This window comes from Microcebus murinus, chromosome 7 (assembly GCF_040939455.1).
Source record: "Microcebus murinus isolate Inina chromosome 7, M.murinus_Inina_mat1.0, whole genome shotgun sequence".
NCBI classification, from domain to species: Eukaryota; Metazoa; Chordata; class Mammalia; order Primates; family Cheirogaleidae; genus Microcebus; species Microcebus murinus.
In genome coordinates this window covers 70,805,238-70,821,081 of record NC_134110.1, presented here as the reverse complement: position 1 = coordinate 70,821,081, position 15,844 = coordinate 70,805,238, and the positions used below count along the sequence as shown (strand labels likewise).

Genomic DNA, 15,844 nt, shown 5'->3' with positions numbered 1-15,844 from the left:
CTTTAGAGAGTTTTAAGAATTTTAGGTGACTAAAGATCTCCAGAGAAATCAAGCTTGGTATGAAAAGTGTTATTTTTATTTTTGCAAACAACTTATTTCTAAATAACTTATTTCTAGAAAAACCACAAAGCAAGATTTGAAAATCTTTAAAAGCCTGTTTGTATCCACTTTTTGTAATGCAAAAAGTAATGGCCAAAGTACTATTTCAGGTTATTCAGGATGCTCCTTTGTAGAAATAGGAGGTTGGCTACAGTATGGTGCTGTGAGATCCGATCATCTCCATGGGTCTTGTGGGTCCATGTGTTGACACGAACAGCTTCCTTTTAGGCAAAGAGATGGCTGGAATTCATATTTACATGTACTATGAATTGCAGGCAGGTAATATGAATTAAAATAGCGTATCAATGTCTTCCCTTTTGATTTGGTGAGGAAATAGATTCATAAGATCAGTATTGATAAGATCAAATAAGATAAAATGGGCAAGACTGTGCTATGTAATAACCTGTTACATTATAGACACTTACTAGGCATTGTTATTATCTGATGTGGTATTTTTGCCTTTATATCCTTTCCTTTACCATTTATTTTCACCGTTTATTTTATACATGATCACAAATTTTGTCCCTCAGTAATGGTTTTTTTCTGATTATAAAATCAAATCATACCTATTAGATAGGTTTTGAAAATACTAAAAACCAATCAAATAAAAAGACATCCATAATCCCATCCCTTAGAGGTAATTGTGTAAAGGAATGAGTGGGCTCTGAAGTCAAACAGATCTTGGATTTAAGTCTTTACTAATTATTATTGTTTATCTTGTTTAAGTTTTATTTTTTCAAATAGTAGTTGTACATATTCATGGGGTATGTAGTCATGTTTTGATACATATAAAGTATCAGATCAGGGTAATTAGCATATCCATCATCTAAAACATTTATCATTTCTTTGTGCTGGGAACATTCATATCTTCCTCCTAGCTATTTGAAACTATATAATATATTATTGTTAACTGTAGTCATCCTGTAGTAATATAGAGCATTATATTATTCCTCCTATCTAGCTATAATTTTGTATCCTTTAATAAATCTCTCCCTATCCCTCCCTTCTCCCTACCCTTTCCAGCCTCTGAGATCCTCTGTTCTACTCTTTACTTCTATGAAATCAACATTTTTTTGGCTTCCACATATGAGTTAGAACATGTGGTGGTTAACTTTCTATGCCTGGCTTATTTCATTTCACTTAACATATGTCCTCCAGTTCCATCCATGTTGCCAGGAATGACAGGATTTCATTCTTTTTTATGGCTGAATGGTATTCCATTGTGTACATATATTGTACTACATTTTCTTTATTCATTCACTTTCTTTATTCATTCATTTTCTTTATTTATTATTGTACATGTAGGTTGATTCAATATCTTGGCTATTGTGAATAGTAGGAGGTGCTGATGTCTCTTTAATAAAATGATTTCCTTTCCTTTGGATAAATTCCTAGTAGTGGAATTGTTGAATCATGGTGGTCCTATTTGTAGTTTTCTTGAGGAACCTCAATACTGTTCTCCATAGTGGCTATACTGGTTCATATTCTCACCAACAAGGTGTACAAATTCCCTTTTCTCTGCCTCCTTCAGCATTTGTTATTTATTTATTTACTTATTTTTTGTGAAACAGGGTTTCGCTCTGTTGCCCAGGCTAGAGTGCGATGGCATCATCATAGCTCACAGCAACCTCAAACTCCTGGGCCCAGGCAATCTGCCTGCCTCAGCCTTCTGAGTAGCTGGGATGCAGGTGTGTGCCACCATGCCCTGCTAATTAAAAAAAATTTTTGTAGAGATGGGTTCTTGCATAGGCTTGTTTGAACTCCTGGCCTCAAGGGATCCTCCTGTCTCAGCATCCCAAAGTGCTAGGATTCCAAGTGTGAGCCACCTGCCCTGCCATTTTTTGTCTTTTTGATATTAGCCATCCTATCTGAGGTGAAATGTTAACTCATTGTGGTTTTGCTTTGCATTTCCCTGATGATTAGTCATGTTAAACATTTTAAAAAATATATTGTTGGCTATTTGTATGTATTCTTTTGAGAAATGTCTGAATGTCTGTTCAGATCATATGTCCATTTTTTAATTGAAAAAAAATTTTTTTGCTGTTGAGATGTTTAAGTTCTTTTTATATTCTGGATATTAATCCACTATCAGATGAGTAGTTTGCAGTATTTTCTCCCAATCTGTAGATTGTCTTTCTACTTTCACTTTGCTGATTGTTCCCTTTGCTATACAGAAGCTTTTTAGTTTGATATAATCCCATTTGTTTATGTTTGCTTTCGTTGTCTGTGCTTTTGAGGTCTTACTCATAAAATCTTTTCCCAGACCAATGTCCTAATGCATTTCTCCTATGTTTTCTTCTAGTAGTTTTATCATTATGGGTCTTACATTTAGGTCTTTGATCCATTTTGAGTTTATTTTTATGTAGGCTGAGAGGTAGAAGTCTAATTTCATTCTTCTGCATATGGATATCCAGTTTTCCAAGCACCATTTATTGAATACATTGTCCTTTCCCCAATGAGTGTTCTTGGCACCTTTGTCAACAAATCAGTTGGCTGTAGATATGTGGGTTCATTTCTCGGTTCTCTATTCTGTTCCATTGATCTCTGGGTCTGTTTTTATGCCAGTACCATGCTGTTTGGTTATTACAACTTTGTAGTATACTTTGAAGTCTGGTAGTGTGATACCTCCTGCTTTGTTCTTTTTGCTCATGATCACTTTGGCTGTTTGGGGTCTTTTGTTATTCCATATAAATTTTAGGATTTTTTTTCTATTTCTGTGAAGAATGCCATTGGTATTTTGACAGGGCTTGCATTGAATCTGTAGATTGCTTTGGGTAGTAGGGTCATTTTAACAATATTAATACTTCTGATCCATGAGTGTGGGATGTCTTTCTATTTGTTTGTATCCTCTTTAATTTCATTCATCATTATTTTGTAGTTAAAAGTTAGTTGATCTTTCTGTGCTTCAATTTCCTTATCTATAAAATAGGAGTATGAATAAAATTTACCTTTTAGGGCTATTGTGAGGGAAGTCTTTAGGAGACCTTGGCATATGGCAAATATTGAATCTACTACATACTGCTTCTAGGCATTTTTCTAAACATAAGTTTTTAGTTATAGTTAAAGACATACTATAAATTATTTGGGTGTTTTTTTTTTATTTAACATTACATCATAAGCATTTTCTTATGCAATTTCCAGTTGATGTACAACCTTAGCCTAAGTGATTGACCACATTTCTAATCATTTCCTTAAGATAAATTTCTAGATATCCTGGATCAACTGATAGCAGCTTATCTGGCTTACAGGAATAGCCTAGCAGGAAATGACAGATTCTGGAGTTTTAATCTTACAACCATGACCTGATAGAATATCATATACCTCCCTGGTGTGATCATTAAGCTTAGCAGAAGCTCAGAGAACAGACAGAGGCAATATGCAAGGTAGTTATGAGAGAAGGCTCTGGAGCCTGTCAGTCTATGTTTAAATCTTAGTTCTGCAACTTTGAAAATATTTTTAATTTCTCTGAGCTCAACCTGTACAATGGAATAAAAATAATAGCTATTTCATGTGGTTGTTTTGAAGATTAGATAATTTGATATCTAATCCTGGCATATGGTAGCTATTTAATGAATGCTAGCTCTTTTTGTTTGTTATTATGTTCAAACTTAAAGTTTGTTTGTATAATTAAATGTGAGACGATGGCAGTGATTTTTACAAGTAATGTGAATATAAGCTATAAAATATAAAGTAGGGCAATACAAATATTTTTTTAGTTCAAAATGGATTGATTTTTTTCTCCTCATTTAAAAAATAAATATTCTCTCTGTTCTAAATTTTTTGGCTAGAGGACAACATGGGAAAAAGCATTTTATTTAATAAACATTATAAAGAATTTTTTATAATTGTCTTCAGTGATTCACAGATGAAATCTGTGAATCAAAATTTTTATCCAAATTATTCTTGTTAAAGGACACAAATGCTTTCAATTAATTTTTGAAAAGTTAAATTTAAGCAAACACCTGCTAGCATCTATAGTGCCTACTATGAGATACATACTGCTCTAGGTATTTTACTTATTAACTCATGTAATTCTCATATATCCTATTAAGAAGGTTCTTTTATAGTCCCCATTTTGTAGATGAAGGAACCGAGGCACAGAGTTGTTAAATAACTTGCTGAAGGTTATATGGCTAGGGTGAAAATTTTGTCCTATGTGGTCTAGGTCCGGTGCCCATGCCTTTTAACCATTCCACTATGTTATTTAACATTCAGAAAGCAAGAGAATAATAATTGATTAAGTGCAACACCAACATGTTTGCAGTGAGTTTGTGTTAGTCTGAGGATTTGATTAATGTAAAATTCTCGATTAAGTTTTTAAAAAATTCATCTCTTTTTTGGAAATGCATGTATGCAAATTTCAACTCATTATTTCCCCTTTTAGTTTTTCAGTTATGGGACGAAAATATTATATCAAAACACTGAAGCTGTACAGTCTAAATTCTTTCCACCCCTTCAAAAAGCGATGCTGCCACCTAATAGTTTTCAAGGAAAGGTGGCGTTCATTACCGGGGGAGGTACTGGCCTTGGTAAAGGAATGGCAACTCTTCTGTCCAGTTTGGGTGCTCAGTGTGTGATAGCCAGCCGGTAAGTCTGTCTCAGCACGTTGCTTGGCAAGAGTGTATGGATGAAACTGTTCTGTGCCATAGTATTGAAAACACCATTTGCCAGAGTTGTTTGATTTGCAACTTAATCTTATATGAAATATTCTTTAGGTTATTTAAATAAATCTCCTTGGAAAAAGTCAATTTTAAAAACAAAAGCCAAATAAAATAAAATAAACCTTTTAAAAACATCTAAAAACCAAAAAAAAAAAAGCCAGTTATAATTTGAGATGATAGAAATAGTGACAGTTATAGAACTGATGATGTTTACATTCCCAAATTCAGTGATAGAATTTTTTTTTTCTGTACTTGAAGTTAAAGAGTACTTCTTAGAGCCAGGCATGGTGGCCGCACCTATAGTCCCAGCTACTTGGTGGGACTACAGGAGGGAGGATTGCTTGAGCCTAGGAGTTTGAGACCAGTCTATAGTGAGACCCATCTCAAAAAATATGTGTATATATTAAAAAAAACTCAAAGTACTACCTACATGGAGTTTGCTTTGTTTTCAGTAGGAGTGATTATAGTTACTGCTTTATTTGATCATTAACCTTGTACCAGAATAATAGCTGTAATCCTTCCATTTTCTATTAAGGCAGACAGCTATTTCAAAACATCTATTGTGATAAATATAGGAAGAGTGAGACCATGTGGAAGGAATTTCTTCTTATGTAGGCCTATCTTGGTACCCTATAACTATGTAAGTATGAGGCTTTAGGCAGGGGAGCTCAAACTTTTTAAACAGGGAGCCAATTCACTGTCCCTCAGACCATTGGAGGGCTGGACTATAGTTTAAAAAAAAACAAAAAACTATGAACAAATTCCTATGCACACTGCACATATCTTATTTTGAAGTAAAAAAACAAACAGGCAAAAAGACCCGCATGTGGCCTGTGGGCCGTAGTTTGAGAACGCCTGATTTAGAGACTGGTCAAAAAAATCCACCCCTTCCTCCAATTTTAAATGGTATAACATTTTAGGTAGACCAAGTAGTCATCGGAACAATAGTCCCTACGTCATTTACAGCTGCAAATTGGCCAGAACATTTTTTTAATATTGTTTTAAATGTATTAAAATATTATTTTCGCTTTAATGCTACATAATTTATATTCATGGCTTATGTTTTGTGTTTCTTCAAAAGCATGAGACTCTGAATGTATGTAGGTTATCTGAACTCATAAATTTGGTCCAAAACCTACTAACATTATACCATGAATGTATTTTTTTTTTTTTTTTTTTTTTGAGACAGAGTCTCGCTTTCTTGCCTAGGCTAGAGTGAGTGCCGTGGCGTCAGCCTAGCTCACAGCAACCTCAAACTCCTGGGCTCAAGCCATCCTCCTGCCTCAGCCTCCCGAGTAGCTGGGACTACAGGCATGCGCCACCATGCCCGGCTGATTTTTTATATTATATATATTAGTTGGCCAATTAATTTCTTTCTATTTTTATGGTAGAGACAGGGTCTCGCTCAGGCTGGTTTTGAACTCCTGACCTTGAGCAATCCGCCCGCCTCGGCCTCCCAGAGTGCTGGGATTACAGGCGTGAGCCACCGCGCCCGGCCTATGAATGTATTTTCTTTGTAAAGCTGGCTTGAGCAAAAGAACAATGATTATAATTGAGGAAATAATTTAAATGTATAAGTAGATAATGCTGAAGCAACTGGTTTATAGTGAATAATTCAATAAATTAGTATCAGATATGTAAAATTTATTTAAATTTGACTTTTAGAAAATGAATTCCTTCAAATTGGTTTATATTTAGATGTAACTCATACTTTCTCAGAAATGCTTTTCTTTAAGCTATAGATTTTCTATATTCTTTAATTTACAAAATTAAAAATAAATATATAAAGATATTTCAGAACTTACTGAAAATACCATATGTTTATTTCTAGGAAGATTGATGTTTTGAAAGTTACTGCAGAACAAATTTCTTCTGAGACTGGAAATAAGGTACATTAGAAAGTAGTCATTTAATTTAGATTCAGGAATTATAATGTGTTTGAATAATGTACTCACGTTTTTGGTTTAGGATATCTGTAAAACGTAGTATTCTCTTTTTGTTATTTTGTAGGTTCATGCAATTCACTGTGATGTGAGGGATCCTGAGATGGTTAAAAACACTGTGTCAGAGCTGATCAAAATCGCAGGACATCCTGATGTAAGTGCAATTGGTGATGAGTCCAAAGTAAAAGGCATCTGATGTTGATTAAAAAACACCAAGATGCACGAAGGAAGTAAAATGCTGATGTGAGCAAGTAGTGTGTTGGGAGGCACCTATTTTCCATCCCTAGGAAAATGCCAGCTCTGTTAAAAGCAAGAACAGATCAGGAGGATTGCTATACTACTACTTCCTTTCAGGAACACTTAAAACATACATTTATGATTGATCATAGGACAAACTGGATTTCATTTTATTTAATAAGATTACGAAATAACAAGAGCAGTTACCCAAGAGCACAGTATCTAGTTTAAATGATGCATGCTCTTTGTTTTTCGTAATAAGTTTTGATTATCTCTCTCAGTGGAGGAGAACAATACAAACAAGAAAAACCACAAGAAATTCCAAATTTCTCCACATACGACTTGAGATATACATGGGTATTTTGCTGTTGCTTGGTTCATTTGTTAGAGAGAAGCCATTTCTTCCATTAGTCTCAAAGAGAGCACTTTTCTCTGTAAAAGCTATTTTTGGACATACCAATATTATTTAATAAGCTATAGAACTAAGAAGAATCTTTATTGGTAATGAACAAACAGGTCACCAACCAAGAGTTTCATTGGGTAAATTAAACTAAAATGACATGAGAAGTTAAAAGGCATTTCTTGAGATTTCTTGAAATAAAGTGCAATCATATGGTAAATATTCTTAATCTGTATTAATTTTTGTTTTTGAGACAAAGTCTCACTCTTTCAGGCTACAGTGCCGTGCTGTCATCATAGCTCACTGCAGCCTCCAACTCCTGGGCTTAAGCAATCCTCCTGCCTCAGCCTTCCTCGTAGCTGGAGCCAGAGGTGTATTCCACATGCTTGGCTAATTTTTAAAAAAATTTTAGTAAAGACAGGATCTTGCTATTGCCTGGGCTGGTTTTGAACTTCTGGCCTCAAGCGATCCTCTTGTGTTGGCATCCCAAAGTGTTAGCATTACAGGTGTGAGCCACCGTACCTGGCCTGTATTAATTTTCTTAATAGTAAGAGTCTACCCTAATTTAAAGATAGGGGTTAGGATTCTGAAATTTGGCAAATAACATAGGAGATTTTCACAGACTCAACCATAAAATGGAAGCAAATTTCCTGGTATTGTTTCATAGCTGACTATGAACTTCAGCTTTATTGTATTATTTGGATTAATAAGTTTCAGAAATAAAAGCTCTGGAGGGAAAATGTTTTTATGTATCTAAAAGTTTTAATAATTTGCTTTATTCATTTATTAGGTTGTGATAAACAATGCAGCAGGAAATTTTATTTCTCCCACTGAAAGACTCTCTCCTAATGCTTGGAAGACCATTACTGACATAGTTCTAAATGGTACAGTCTTTGTGACTCTAGAAATTGGAAAGCAACTTATTAAAGCACAGAAAGGTATGTTATTTATTCTTTGCATACTTATTGGACCCATACTGTGTGCAACATTCTGTGCTAAGTTCTGGGATACTTTAAAAAGTCAATGAGACTGTCTATACATGTACAACTCACAGAGTAATGGAGAAGAAAGATATTTAAATAATTACTGTACATTGTGATTTGAGGAAAAATAAGTATCTTTTTCAAGTGCATTGGAAATCCAGAGACAGGAATGACTAACTCTCCCTAGAATCAATGATCGAATTGCGGAATGAGATGCAATTTGAGATGAATTTTCAAAGATTTAGATGTGGAGAAAGGGAGAGAAAGAAAATGTGACTGACCGTGAATATAGGCCTCATGGAGGGGAAAAGCAGGAGTGTTTGGGGAATAATGAGAAATGTGATGTGGCAAGAGATGTGGAGAGAGGGGGTAGGAAATGATTTGGGGAAGGTGGGTTGGGATATAATTGGAAAAGTTCTCAATACCAAAATGGGAGTTTGCTGTTTTTTTTTTTTTTTTTTTTTTTTTTGAGACAGAGTCTCGCTTTGTTGCCCAGGCTAGAGTGAGTGCCATGGCGTCAGCCTAGCTCACAGCAACCTCAAACTCCTGGGCTCGAGTGATCCTTCTGCCTCAGCCTCCCGGGTAGCTGGGACTACAGGCATGCGCCACCATGCCCGGCTAATTTTTTTTTTTTTTTTTTTATATATATATCAGTTGGCCAATTAATTTCTTTCTATTTATAGTAGAGACGGGGTCTCGCTCTTGCTCAGGCTGGTTTTGAACTCCTGACCTCGAGCAATCCGCCCGCCTCGGCCTCCCCAGAGAGCTAGGATTACAGGCGTGAGCCACAGCGCCCGGCCGGAGTTTGCTGTTAATCCCGAAGAAATGGGAAACTATTTCCTTATGGATTTCCACTGAAAGTATCTCAGGAGGAATGTGACTTGATTATAAAGGTTATTTATTGGCAACAATGTGGGGGAAAGGTTTGAGGATACCCATTCAGGAGGGTTTGAGTTTTCTTTTGGCATGTGGATAGACAGCATGGGAAATAAAGTAGGAGACTTTTAGAAGACAAAGGTCAACAGGCCTTCCTGATTAAATGAGAGAGTTTTTAGCTGAGGTAAGTCGTTGGGTGATGATAACATCAATGGTGTTGAGAACACTGGACGGAGAATAGATTTAGAGAGGACTTACTAGGAGGAAATTGTTGTTAGTACTATGAAAAAATTTCCTTATTATGAAAGTTTGTGTGTACATGAATAGTGCACATGTGTAATGTGTGTATGTGTGTATATACATATATGTCTAGAGCCAGCATCCATTTATTCACTTAGCAGACACTGATGGCTTTTGTGTAGCAGGCCCTATGCTGCATGCCCAAAGCACAGAGGCAGACAAGACTCTGTCCCTGAAAAAGCTGTGGTTGGAACCTGAAAGAATGGGGGCGTTTTCTCAGAGAGGGTGGAGAGTACTCTGAACAAGGACAAGGGGGAAGAGTTGTCATGCTCCTCAGAGAATGTCTTTTGAGGCTTGAGGGGAAGAAAGAATGCATAGAATTGGCCAAGTTCCTCCCTCTGGTTCAGAAGCGTTTGCCTTCCTTACAGGGTTCTTGTAGTTTCTTGCTCTGTGCAGCTTGGATAATCCTAAAATCAATTCGAGGGAGGATGTAAGAGCAGACAGAGGGATGCTAGGAAGGCACTAGCTGTGTGTGTGTGTGTGTGTGTGTGTGTGTGTGTGTGTGTGTGTGTGTGCTAATAGCTTCCATCCTTTCCTCATGAACTCATTGAAATTGAAATCCCTAATCATCACTAATTTCCACTGCAGCAGAGTAGATATGATTTATATTTAGGGTTTGGGTGATGCGTTTTTGATTTTATCTGTTTTTCTTCAGGAGAGATGGATGAGAGTGGGAAGGGGACAGAGAAGAGTAGGTGGATTCCTCTGTCTTCCCTTCTCTGTCTGAGGAACCTTGATCTCTGTATCCTTTCCTCTTTCTCTCTGCCTCTGTTTGATTTTCTCTCTCCTTACTTCTGGCTCATGTCTTGATTTCTTTCTCTATCTCTCTGCCTCTGTTGGTTCTTCATTTTTGGTTCTCTGTTTTCTCTTCATCTCTCTTTCATCACTTTTTCTTGTTTCCTCCCTTGCCCATCTCTGTGACCCTTGATTTCTGTCATGCTCTCCCTTCTTTTCTCATTATTGTCTTTCATTTTAACATCGACTTTGATCTATTTTTATTCATCACATTGGATTAAAATTCTATGGGCTTCATTAAAAATATATCAGATAAGACTTTTTAAAAGATGGAAGCCAGTTTTTATTCTACCAAAATTCTTGTCAGTTATTGATGCCACATGTAACCTGACAGAGTTTGGAGAACTTTGAGCTGAGCGGAAGAGAGCACGGTGCACAGGGTCTATTCTGGTATTGGATCCATAGTCAAGGAGCTCAAGTGTGTCAATGTGGGTAAACCTGCAGGTCAGTTCAGGGGGTGGCAATCTGTGGTAACCTGTGATCAGAAATGTGCTAGGTGGTCTGGCATCTAGGAAGTCAGTCAAGGTAAGATATTCAGGAAGTCAGACTAGAGAAGATGAGGGCACCAGCAACTGGAAGGTAGAAGCTCACTTGCTGTGGGCAGGAATTGGTGACAGTGTGCAGTGGGAGTAGGCAGCAGATGACTAAAGACTAGGAGCACAGTGGCCTTAGCAAGGGCAGAGAAGACAGAATTAGAGGGAGAGGTAGCACTGATGCAAAATTATCAATTACAAAGAGATGAAAGGTTTAGGAAACTTCTAAAGACTTTAGCCAGTTGAACTCTTAACAGCTACAAAGGTCAATAAATAAATGGCTGATCCATACTGGGAAGGATATTGGAAATATCATGCTAAGGTTCATTTATTACTGGAATATCATATATAAAAATGAAAAAATTCATATGTAGGTTGAGATGGATTCGCTTCCACTATAGCTCTCAGCTCATCATTATCCACCTTGGTCTCAGGTTGTCCACATGGCTCATTTTCAAGATGAAAATCACAAGAACATAACTTCTCAAAGCATAGATGTACTGTGTGTTCATTAGCCACATCCTTCCCAAACACTTCATTGATATTTCAAGCTGTCTGCCCAGCATTAGTTTCACAATGGAATTCATATTTGAAAATAACATGAATTTTGACTTTCCCATGGTTTCACAAAAATTGCTCTAAAAAAATTTGAAAGATAATCACAAGGCAAAACGTGCATTTGCAAGACTGAGGATATACCTTCACAATAAGAATAAAACAAGTGTCAAAGTGAAATGTCAGTGATATCAACTGTCAAACTTAGTACTTAAGGAAATCAGACGTTTCATACTTAATAACCTAATATATTTTTGTTGAAGTGGCATTAATAGTTGTTTTAGTTCAGAGTGCTATAACAAATGACCACAGACTGGGTGGCTTAAACAGCAAATGTTTATTTCTCATGGTTGCAGAGGCTGGAAGTCTGAGATTAGGGTGCCAGCATGGTCAGGTTCTTGGTGAGGGTTCTCTTGCTGGTTGTGTCATTTCGTGGCTTTTCCTTGGTTTGTGCACACAGGGAGAGATGTGCCATCTCTTCCTCTTTTTATATGGGCATCGATCCTATCATGGGGGCTCCAACCTCATGACCTACTTCAACGCTAATTACCTCCCAAAAGTCCCACATCCAACTACCATCGTTGGGGATTAGGGTTTCACCGTATGAGTTTGGCGTGAGGCAGGGGTGGGGAGGGGGAGCGGATACAAACATTCAGTTCATAGGAATAATACTTTATACCACTGTAGTAATTTACAAAATGCTTTCATTTTGGAAACAGTATGAAACCCAAGTATTATAAGCCTAAATACAGACGGCTTTTTAAAAATATAAATCAATGATATAGCTTTAACATTATTTTTTAGTTTGCTAAAATTGGAGTAAAATTTACATATAGTGAAATGAAGAGATCTTTTATGTGTGCAGATTGACGTTTTGTTAAACTTACACACATAAGCACCCATTTCCCCGGTGAAGACAGAGCAATTTCCATTACCCTCAAAAGTTCTCCCTTACCATCTTCCAGTCAGTCCTCACTGTTTACTTCTTTAGACTTTTTAAAATTGGGTTATTTTTTTCTTCTTCTTATTGATTTGTAGGACTTCTTTATATAGACCGATTTCTTTGTCAGATATAGTATGTTTTTAGAGTATTTCCTCCCAGTCTGTGTTTTCCATTTCATTTCCTTAACAGTGTCTTTTGATGAGCAGAAGAAATTCTGAATTTGGCTAAATCTGTCAAACTGTGTTCTGTCAAACTAGCTGTACCATACTGCATTCCCAGCAGCAATTTGTAAAGTTGCAGTTGCTCCACATCCTGGCCCACACTTGCTCTTGTTAGTTTTTTAGACTTTTAACCATTCTCATTTGTGGTGTTAACTTATATTTTCCTAATGACTAATGATGCTGAGCATTTTTTCATGTGGTTATTTGTCATTCATATATATTCTTTGATGAAAAGTCTGTTAGAATCTTCTGTTCATTTTAAAAATTGGATTGTTTGTCTTCTGGTATTAAATTGAAAGCATTAATTTTATTTATTCTGAATAGAAATCGCTTCTTAGATATATGTTTTGGTAATATTTTTTTGCACTCTATGGCTTATCTTTTCATGTCCGTAACAATGTCTTCTGAAGAGGAAAGGTTTTTAATTTTGATCTTGTCCAACTTAGGCAATTTTTCTTTTTCATGCTTTTTTTATCTACAAAATCTTTGCCTAATTCAAGGTCACAAGTAATTTTTCCATTGTTTCCTTTTGGAAGTTTCATAGTTTTTGCTTTTACTAATTAGGTCAGTGATCTTTTTTTTTTTTTCTAAGAGATGGGTTCTCAGTCTGTCACCCAGGCTGGAGTGCAATTTGAGCTCACTTCTGCCTCAGCCTCCAGAGTAGCTAGGACTATAGGCGTGCGCACAACCACACCTGGATAATTTTTTTTATTATTTTTTATTTTTTGTAGAGACAGGGTCTCACTATGTTGCCCAGGCTGGTCTTGAACTTCTGGCCTCAAGTGATCCTCTCATCTCAGCCTCCCAAATTGCTGGGATTACAGGAGTAAGCCACCATGCCTAGCCCAGAAAATTATATTTTTTAGAAATTTAGTATACCCTAAGTATACAGTTATAAAGTCTACAGTAGTATACAGTAATGTCCCAGGTCTTCATATTCACTCACTGATTCACCCAGAGCAACTTCAGTTTTGGAAGCTCTATTCATAGTAAGCACTCTATATAGGTGTTTCATTTTTTTTTTTTATATAAATAGATTTTGCTTTTATTTTATTTGTTGCCTTGCTGCAAAAATTAATTTAGACAAATGTATACAAAAATAGCACTTGAAATGATTTCATAGCAGTTGTCATACACGAATGATGCTAGTAATACAGAAAGCACTAGGAAAAAAAAAGCATTTGGTATTCAAAGAAAATACAAAATATATTTTTCATAATACAAATAAAATTGAAATGAAAGCTCTAAATTATTTAAATGAGCTGATTATTCACTTTAATTTCATAGTTGTAATCACAATATATGTCTTCATAGAAACCTTGATTTTTTTTGTCAGAATTGGCAACTCCAATAATCTTTTCTACCATATTTTTACTGTACCTTTTCTATGTTTAGATATATAGGTACCATTGTATTATAATGACTTGCAGTATTCAGTACAATAACATGCCATATGGGTTTGTAGTCTAGGAGCAATAAGACTATATCATATAGTCTAGGTAGTAGGCTATACCATCTAGGTTTGGGTAAGTACACTCTCTGATGTTTGCACAGTGAAATAATCTAATAATACATTTCTCAGAATGTATCCCCATCATTAAGTGATGCATGACTGTGTGTGTGTGTGTGTGTGTGTGTGTGTGTATAAATGAATCAATTTCTGAACTCTCTATTCTGTTTCATTCATCTGTATGTCTGTCATTATTTTGATCACTTATCTTTGTGATATACACATATAGTATATGTTTAATGTATTATATGTATTCATTACTTTAGCTTGATATTAACCTTGAAATGAGGTAGTATATATCCTACAACTTTATTATTTCTGGCTATTCTGTGTTCTATGCATTTTCATAAACATTTTAGAATTCACTTGATAATTTTTATAAAAAAGCCTATAGGGATTTTGACCAGGCTTGTGTTAAATTTGTAGGTTATATTGGAGACAATTGACATTTTAACAATATCGAGTCTTCTAATCCATCAATGTAGTATCTCTCTCTATTTATTTAGGTCTTTAATTTCTATCAGCAATATTTTGCTATTTTCAGGGTATAGGTCTTGCATATGTTTTGTTAACTTTCACCCAGGGTATTTTAGTTTTTGGTGCTATTGCAAATGGTATTATTTTCTAAATTTTATTTTCCAGTAGTTTTCTTGTAGTGTTTAGAAATACAGTGGGTTCATTTTATATATTGATCTTTTTCCTGGGAGCTTGCTAAACCGCACTTAATAGTTCTTACAGCTTTTTTATAAGATTCTTTTGGATTTTCTACATTGATGATAATATAGCTTGTAAAAAAAGATAATTTTTCTATCTTCCTTCCAAATCTGTATGCCTTTTATTTTCTTTCTTGCCTAATTTAACTGGATGGAATCTTCAGTAAAACATTGAATAGCAGTAGTGAAAACTAATATTCTATTTGTTCCTGATAGCAAGAACAAATCAAGTATATTTCTTTCTGATATCAGGAGGAAAGAACTTGGACTATTACCATTAGTTGTGATTTACCTGTAGGTTTTTTTTTTTTTTTTTTTTTGAGACAGAGTCTCACTTGTTGCCCAGGCTAGAGTGAGTGCCGTGGCGTCAGCCTAGCTCATAGCAACCTCAAACTCCTGGGCTCGAGCAATCCTTCTGCCTCAGCCTCCCGAGTAGCTGGGACTACAGGCATGCGCCACCATGCCCGGCTAATTTTTTATATATATATCAGTTGGCCAATTAATTTCTTTCTATTCATAGTAGAGACGGGGTCTCGCTCTTGCTCAGGCTGGTTTTGAACTCCTGACCTTGAGCAATCTGCCCGCCTCGGCCTCCCAAGAGCTAGGATTACAGGCGTGAGCCACCGCGCCCGGCCTACCTGTAGGTTTTTATAAAGGCCTTGTATCAGTTTGAGGAAGTTCCCTTCTATATTTAGTTGGCTGATAGCTTTTTTTTTTTTTTAAAATCATGACTAGGTATTGAATTTGTTAAGTTGAATCCTCTTTCCATGTTTATCGAGACGGCCATACATTTTTTAGCCTGTTAAAATGGTGAATTACATTGGTTAATTATATTTTTGAATATTAAACTAACATTGCATTCCTAGGCTAAATCTTGCTTGGTTATGATGTATTATCCTATTTACATATTGCTGGATTTGTTTTGCTAAAATTTTCTTAAGGCTCACTTTTTCAGCTTCCAGCTATTACTTTTCATTGAGCATCTTAACAGCCACTTCTGTGCTTGCTATTGGTTCAGGGATCAGGATTTGAGGGAGTTAATATGTAGACGTTACTTCCTCCTTTCCAACTGCTC

General features: G+C 35.8%; 1 protein-coding gene across 1 annotated transcript in view; it reads left to right on the top strand.

The window, feature by feature from the left end:
• Nucleotides 1-15,844, top strand: part of DECR1 (2,4-dienoyl-CoA reductase 1) — a 45,261-nt gene that overhangs the window by 13,905 nt on the left and 15,512 nt on the right. The window contains exons 2-5 of the mRNA XM_012763200.2: nucleotides 4,484-4,686; nucleotides 6,592-6,649; nucleotides 6,771-6,857; nucleotides 8,131-8,278. Of these exons, the coding sequence (XP_012618654.2) occupies nucleotides 4,484-4,686; nucleotides 6,592-6,649; nucleotides 6,771-6,857; nucleotides 8,131-8,278 (496 nt within the window). The remainder of the gene's footprint in view (nucleotides 1-4,483; nucleotides 4,687-6,591; nucleotides 6,650-6,770; nucleotides 6,858-8,130; nucleotides 8,279-15,844) is intronic.